Here is an 8306-nt window from a genome sequence, read left to right as displayed (position 1 = left end):
AAGAACAATGCACTTTTGAACCCAAAATGTAGAGATATAGAGAGGGGTATATATTTTGCCCTAAACAAATTTTTTGGAACCTGGTATAAGAAGAGGGAGGCCCTCTCTTATAGAGGAGCAAAGGTTTAAGCTTCCTCAAAATGCTAGAGCAAAGGTTCAAGCTTCCTCAATAACCTAAAGCAAAGGTACAAATCCTCCATACACGTGTATGGAGGATACAGTCTGTGCCTTCCAGTTGGCACAGCTGGCAACAACTCACAGAGACAAAACTGGAGGGAGCAGGCCGACCAGTTAAGGTGGTCGGCCAACCACTTCCCCTAGTCGACCGACCAGGGCAAGTGGTCTCCCATGACACAGGGTGGTCGGCCAGTCCATTTGGTGGTCTCCCAACTGAATGCAAGCTAGTGTTGTGGTGGGAGACCAGCAAATGTGGCTCAAAAAACAAGGAGACTAGTTTCCTAACAAGAAAATCGGCCGGCGGGGGAAAAGTGGTCTCCAAGGAGAAAAGGTGGTCTCCCACCCTTGTACCACCTTCCAAACAATGAAAACAAGGTCCATGCCAAAAATAAACCAAGGCGGATGCAAAATGAGAGTTCGGGAGTCAAAACGCGCGGCTGGAGGCCTCGAAAACTGGCTGTTAGGCACCAAAAGTGGCGTGTGACCACAAAAGTGGTCTCCCGGGCCACAATGTCCCTCTAGACAGAGGAAACAAGGTGTGTACCAAAAACCATGCCAAACGGAGAATGTTAAGCGGTCCCGAGCCGTGGCATGCGGCCGACGGCTCCAAAAATCGGAAACTAGTCTCCAAACAGGAACAGTGGCCTATGACCACGAAAAGTAGTCTACGACCACTGAGAGATGGTCTACAAGACCTCTCCCTCCTTCCAGGAAGAGAAAACAAGAGTTAGTCCGCAGACCGAGCATAGTACAAAGAGTCCTGAGGTCTGGAGGTGAGGCTCTTAGCCAGGAACTCCAAAACCTCGAAACGAGCACAACATGCGCAATCACCGAGCGCTCAATCGATGACGTCTGAGTCTTAAGGTCGGTCAAAAATGGGGTGTCTACACAATCCCATAATGAAGTCTATAGAAATATGCTCCCATTTCTGTTTCGGTATTTGAAGTGGCTAAAGTAACCTAGCGGGTTGCTGATGTTCAGCTTTTACTTGTTGGCAATGTAAGCACTTAGCCACAAAATCTGCAATGCTTTTCTTCATTCCTGACCACCAAAAATTTTGTTTTAAATCATGGTACATCTTTGTATTCCCCGTATGCATAGCAAATTTCGAACTGTGAGCCTCAGTCACAACTCATTTTCTCAAATCCAGACAATCCGGCACACAAAGTTGGCTTTAAAATGTCAACACATTGTTTTTCAATACAAATCTTGGTTTTGATTTTGAATCAATCTCATCAAAAATTTTCTTCAAGAACTCATCTTCACGTTGTTTCTCTTTAATCTCTTCAATGATTATAGGTTGAGCAGAAATGGCGGCTAAGATCCCACCCTGTTTACGCATCACAATTTTAATTTCATTTCTTTCTAGGTCGCATATCAAATCCTTCTAACCGGTGAGTAAACATGATAACTTCCCAATAGATTTTCGGCTCAAGGCATCTGCAACGGTATTGGCTTTCCTCGGACGGTACAAAATTTGTAAGTCATAATCTTTAATTAACTCGAGCCACCTCTTCTGTCTCGTGTTCAATTCCCTCTGAGTAAAGAAATATTTTAAACTTTTGTGATTGGTATACACTTCACAAGTTATGTAATACAAATAGTGATGCCAGATTTCCAAAGTAAAAATCATGGCTGCGAGTTCAAGGTCATGGGTCGGATAATTCTTCCCATGTGGTCGAAGTTGACAAGAGGCATAAGCAATCACCTTACCATTTAGCATTAGTACACATCCCAAACGTTTATAGGAAGCGTCACTGTAAATTTGAAACCCTCCAGTACCATTAGACAAAGTCAAAATTGGTGAAGTTACTAACCTGGTGTTTAACTCTTGAAAAGTAGACTCCCTTTGATCGTTCCAATCAAACAGCGCATTTTTCTGTGTCAACTGTGTCAATGGCATGGCAAGTTTGGAGAAGTCTTTCACAAATCTACGATAATAGCCTGCAAGCCCTAGAAAACTTCAAACTTCTGGCACATTGGTTGGTCTTGGCCAGTCCACAATAGCTTCAATTTTTTGTGGGTCAACAGAGATACCATCCTTGTTGATTACATGCCCCAGAAATGCTACACTGTTAAGCCAAAATTCACATTTGGGCAGTTTTGCATACAACTTATTTTCTCTTAAAGTCTGTAAAGCAGTTCTTAGATGATTTTCATGTTCTTCCCTACTTTTGAAGTAAATCAAAATATCATCAATAAACACAATAACAAACTCATCAAGAAATTGTTTGAACACCTTATTCATTACGTCCATAAAAGTTGCAGGTGCATTAGTTACCCCAAACGACATCACCACAAACTCATAGTGCCCATATCTAGTCCGAAATGCAGTTTTCTCTATGTCTTTGGCTTTAACTTTCAATTGGTGGTATTCGGATCTAAGGTCAATTTTTGAAATCACTTGGGCTCACTAGAGTTGGTCAAACAAATCATCGATTCAGGGCAATGGGTATTTATTTTTGATAGTCACTTGATTCAATTCCCGATAATCTATACATAACCTCAATGACCCATCTTTCTTTTTAATGAACAACATTGGAGCACCCCAAGGTGAAGTGCTCAGTCAAATAAATTTCTTGTCTAGCAAGTCTTGGAGTTGAACTTTTAATTCTTTCAATTTAGAGGTTGACATTCGGTAAGGGGTCTTAAAAATCGGTTGTGTTCTAGGAACAACATCAATAGTAAACTCAATTTCCCTATCGATTAAGTCTCCAGGCAAATCATTTGGGAATACATCAGGCAACTCATTAACTACAGGGATATTCTCAACATTAGCATTATCAACATTCATAATCAAAACACAACATAGGTAACCTTGACACTTTTTTCGCAACAATTTATTGGCTTTCATGACAGAAATCAGACACGATGGAGGAACTACTCCATTCCCAGCAAACACAAATTCAAGTAACTCCGGAGGTCGAAACACAATAGATTTATTCACACAATCAATAGTAGCATAATACTTCGTCAACCAATCTATACCCAATATGCAGTCAAAATGATCCATTCTCAAAGGCAATAAGTCAACATACAACGTCACATCACCAATTATTATTTCACATACCGGATAAACATAAGTACATGCCATAGAACCTCCAGATGGTGTACATACAGATAGTGAATAGTTCACGGGTTCTAAAGGTCTAGTCAATTTTTGAGAAAAGGCATGGGACACAAATGAGTATGTAGAACCAAAATCTATCAAGACATATGCATTTTAGTTACAAATGGAAATCATACATGACAACGCCGGCTCGGTGTTTTGCACATCCCAGGGTACTAGTGTGAATACTCTTCCCTGTCTTAGCGTCTCATTTCCTGTGTTCCCCCTGGCATTAGCTCTTGCATTTGTTCTTGTTACATAAGCAAACCCAGCCGAACTTGCTACATGACGGTTAACATCATCAGATCTCAGGGGACAATCTCTAACCATGTGGCCAATCTTGCCACACCAAAAACAATCACCTGATACACAGTAACATATGCCTTTATGCTTTCTTCCACAATCGGGGCAGTTTGGAATAGATCCACTACTTTGACCAAAGCTACTAAAGAATCCCGTGTTTTGCATCTTCAAAAATGACCGGCCCTTCTTGAAGTTTGTAGCATTCTGTACTTCCTGTTATAATAGAATTATATTAGACTCTTTGATTATCTTGATTTTAAACCTTTTTGGTCGATATTTGAGCATTGGTTAGGGTGTTACCGCAGTGGTTGGGTGAGATTGAATCAAAAACTCCAAATTCGAATAGTTGTTATTGAGTAGTCGTCACTCTTTTATCATGTTCTCTCTCTACACTTTGAATCTTGATATGAGGCTAGAACCATTGAAAAGCTTACTTTTGGGGCTTCAATTTGGACACGAGAATGACCTTAAAACATTCCGGACGAGAGAGCTACACCTGTTTGAAATTTATAAATCTGTGTTGTGAACATTGTGCGCTCGAGTGCAACTTTCGACGCTCGAGCGTACAACGCAGAATCAGATCTTTAAAAGTCACTTTTTGGATCAAACCACTTCACTTTTCACTCCCTTCTCTCTCTCCTTCCACTATTTTTGTTTTCTCAAGCTTTTTAGGCTTGATTTCATCTATTTCCATATATCTTTGACTCCTAGTTCCTTATACGAAAATGTAGAGCACGATGAGGGCTTCTATTTAATCTCAATGGATCGTTGTTTCGTCGCCAATGATTTTTCCGACTTGTTTCCTTCTTGCTTCAAGAGGTAAGGTCTATTTCTTAAACTCAATATGAGTTCGGTAGCGTATTTGTAGTGTATTTTAAATATATAGATCCCATTGTTCTTGGATTGATTTTTGATAATTTGTTTGTAAGTTAGGGTTTGTTCCAAATAAGATTGTTGAGCTATGGTTTAGCTACAAAAGTTTATTTTTCCACTTACAAAGAATGTATATGAGTTTTTAAATGTAAAAAACCCTAATTTAGAGAAACCCTAAAATGTTGATCTTTTGGGAAATTGTTGGACTATTAAATCAAAATGTACACGAGGGGTTTTCAAATGTTTTCTTGAAAAAATGTTGTGATTATGAAATGAGATTTGATATACGTTGAAATGAGCTATTTCTTGTATCAAAATGGATTTTCAAAGAGGAAAGGGATTATGTCCTAAAATGTAAATGTTGAGATTATAAAGAGGAAATGGATTAAATGTTGAGAAATGTGAAATTGAAATGATGATTAATGATGATGGTGGAGTTTAATATGTATTATCACTCCCATTTGAGATTTTGGCAAAGTATATCTTTAATGAAATTTATTTAGATATTTGCTTTAGGCTATCGGTGGAGAATAGCTATAATTGTTGTAGAAATTGCATATTGACTAGGCAAACTAGACTGTTTATAAATCATGCATATCATGGAACATGTAATGGATTTTGTGGATTTAAACTGTATGTAAAGACTTTGGAAATTCTTGTGTTATGTTTTAAGAGCGTTTGTTTCATTTTGAAAATCATATTTTAGATCACATGTATTGTGCTATTTGGAAAGAGTAAATAAAATGATAAATCTGAGAAGTGGTTGTCATTGAATATGACTGTGTGTTTTAATATATTGTATATGTAAGATGTTTGGGAGGAGAAAGGGGATGTACTTTATTGTTGGGAGGAGAAAAGGGATGAACTCCATTGAATTAAGTTGGCATGTGTGTCTAGGGTGAAAGTCTCAAAAATCGCGCGTACACATGGGTGCCGATCCCATAGACGAAATTTTCGTAAAATGGTAATTGTAGTGCTTGTATAGCCTACGTTTACATGGGTCCCGTTTGACAGTTTTCCGCAGACAAAATTTTCGTGAAAGGTTGTGTTGCTTTTAGAGATTTACCCATTTTATTTATTATCATTTTGGTTTTGGAAAGAAATGATTTTAAATGGTTTTAGCAATACATTTGCTATTGGTTAACGATGTATTCGTATTGGAATTGACAATGAAATTGCTAGTTGGTATTAAGATACCTGGATTGACTTGTGGAAATGAATTTTATGTCAAACTAATATATTGAATTCAGAAAACGTTTTGAATAAATGAAATGTTTGGAAGACTGGAAAGAAATGATTTTTACTGAGAAAACAAGTGGATTTGAGAATGCATTGAGCATATTATATATGTATGTACTGCATTTCATGATCATTTACACTGGTGGAGCATATTTAGTTTTTGAAATATTTCATACTGGGCTTTATGCTCATCCTATGTGGCTGAAAATATTTTTCAGGTATGCTTATGTGGACGTGGAGTGAGACGTTGAAGTTGTGTTTGGAACCCTGTAGGGTGGCTTCTTTATTTGTTGGCCAAGCGCCATTTATGTATTTGTTGGCCGTGTGCCACTCTTGTAAGGGTTACACCCTTTGTATATGATGTAAGCTTTTGGGCATCTTAATTTGATTTATAACATCTTTGTATGTTTTTGTTACAGAGCATCCCTTTGACTTAAATGTTGTATCTAAGAATGTATAAAATTAGAACAACACATGTACTGTGTGCTTATATTATATACATCTGTATGAGTGTTATTAGTGATCGTCTATCATTGGGTGGTTTACTCATGTGGGTTAGACCTCGTAAAAATCCGGGGCATGAAAAAGTTGAATTCGGCTCTTTTATCTCTCCATTCAGTTGTTAGAGTTGTAGTTTGTTTATTTGCTGCCAGAATGGCCTCCGTTATCAATGCTCTATCAAGTACTTCCACATATGTAGGTAATTTCAGTACACCTACCGGTCAAACACATCCAGGTCTAATCCCCATTCAAATTTCTGAGCCTTCTTATAATCTATGTTGACCATATGAGGAGCAAATCTGGCCAACTCGGTGAACTTAGCCTCATACTCGGCTACAGACATCTTGCCTTGCTTGAGTTCTTGAAATTCTAACACTTTACGTTCTCTGAAGCATTGAGGGAAATATTTTTCATAAAAGATCACTTTAAACTGGCTCCATATTATAGTCCCACTATTATCTCGGACAAGCATCCACCAACGTCTAGCTTCTTCCTTCAACGTATAGATGGCCAAAAGAACTTTCTGAATTTTTGAGCACGGAAACACATCAAATATCTTTTTAGTTTCTAGCAGCCATGTTTCAGCCTTTAATGGCTCAATACCACCTAAAAAGATTGGCAACTTCATTTTGTTGAACTTCGGAGTTAAATTTATAATATCAGTGTTATCCGGCTCAACTTGCATCGGTGGTAGGAGAGGTAAAAGTTGTTGCCGCTATTGTTGAGTCATTGCTTCAGCCAAAGCTGCAAGCATCTGATCCATGCGGCTCATTCGAGCCTCAAAAGATACAGTTGTATCATCACTTCATGTATTTTTCATTTGCTATAGGTAAATAGAGCACTTATAAATATAGGCAAATAGTTCGTTTCATAATGTTCAGAGTATTCGTTTCCAGTTCATTCGTTTCAATTTCATGTATTCATGTCCAGATTCAATTTTCACGGTTATAAAAACAAATAATCACTCACACATACAGATCGAATGTCCCTAATCTTTTCTAAGACATCTTATAGCTTGTACGGACTCGTGTTTATAGTATAACACGTGCTCTGATACCACTCTGTCATGACCCAAACCCGCCCTTATATGTTTAGCTTTGTAACTGACCAGTAATCCATGAATTACCGAAGGCCTCTGAATCGATCATGACATAATAAGGGATTGCGGAAGGAAATATATAAAAACACGCATAGTCCATTGAGCTGTGTAGACATATATGGGACAAAAATTTGAAAACTTATATACAGAACCGTGACGTCATACGTATAATAGTCTTACATCACATTCATTACAGATAAAGCAAAAAGGGAACTAATCCCATTATATAGATAAACCAAAGGTTGTTCATGTATCAAAAGAAAACAAGGTCTTAAATGATCACAAAACATGGCCACAAGACTTAACTTAATCTGGAACCTCCTTGGGAGGCACCAAAGGGTGGCTGACAAACCAAAACTCCAGGTCATCAACTTTGAGCCTGGTCACGTGCCTGGTCACTTACATACATAATATAAATAGAGTAAAACAAGCCCATTGAATAATAACGGAATAAAGAATTTAATGAATGATGTCCCATAGCATATTTCAAATCAGAAACAACTTCAGATTCGTATACTTAACAAGAAATGATAGCGGTTATATGTGGTACATCTATTTAGCTATCATATCGTATCAAATTTGCATAGTCAGTACCGACGACCATATAGGTCCACATCTTGTGCACAAGTAGCCATGGTATTGTTACCCCCCAGGCGAGGGCCACGTGAACATAAGCCTCGGTATTGTTAGCCTTGGGCAAGGGCCACATAGATATGAGCCACAGTATTGTTACCCCTAGGGAGGGCCACGTGCATATTAGCCATGGTATTGTTACCCCCGGGTGAAGGCCACGTGAACTAAGGATGCCACAAATACATTTAAGAAAGATGGACGTTCATTCATGATTCTTAAAATAGCAATTCAGAAAATCGATCATTTCATATCATCAGAAAATAATTAAAGTTCAACATAACTCTACAGAGTTATTACTCACAGATGACTTCAGAGCTGACAAACAAAGCAGGCAAATCAAATCAAATAGCTTACGGTGCGTGACCTACACAA

General features: G+C 38.2%; 1 protein-coding gene across 1 annotated transcript; it reads right to left on the bottom strand.

The window, feature by feature from the left end:
- Nucleotides 1-2743: 2743 nt before the first annotated feature.
- LOC145813147 (uncharacterized) lies at nucleotides 2744-6830 on the bottom strand. Its single transcript, XM_082908419.1, has 3 exons — nucleotides 6432-6830; nucleotides 3424-3802; nucleotides 2744-3381 (listed from the first exon to the last, which is right to left on the bottom strand). The coding sequence occupies exons 1-3, from the start codon at nucleotides 6828-6830 to the stop codon at nucleotides 2744-2746; spliced, it is 1416 nt and encodes a 471-aa protein (XP_082764545.1).
- Between the last annotated feature and the right edge of the window lie 1476 nt (nucleotides 6831-8306).

The sequence above is a fragment of the Camellia sinensis genome, chromosome 15, assembly GCF_055761805.1.
Source record: "Camellia sinensis isolate YWXY chromosome 15, ASM5576180v1, whole genome shotgun sequence".
Lineage (NCBI taxonomy): Eukaryota > Viridiplantae > Streptophyta > Magnoliopsida > Ericales > Theaceae > Camellia > Camellia sinensis.
The sequence above is the reverse complement of the archived record's forward strand: the minus strand, read 5'-3'. Positions and strand labels throughout refer to the sequence as shown.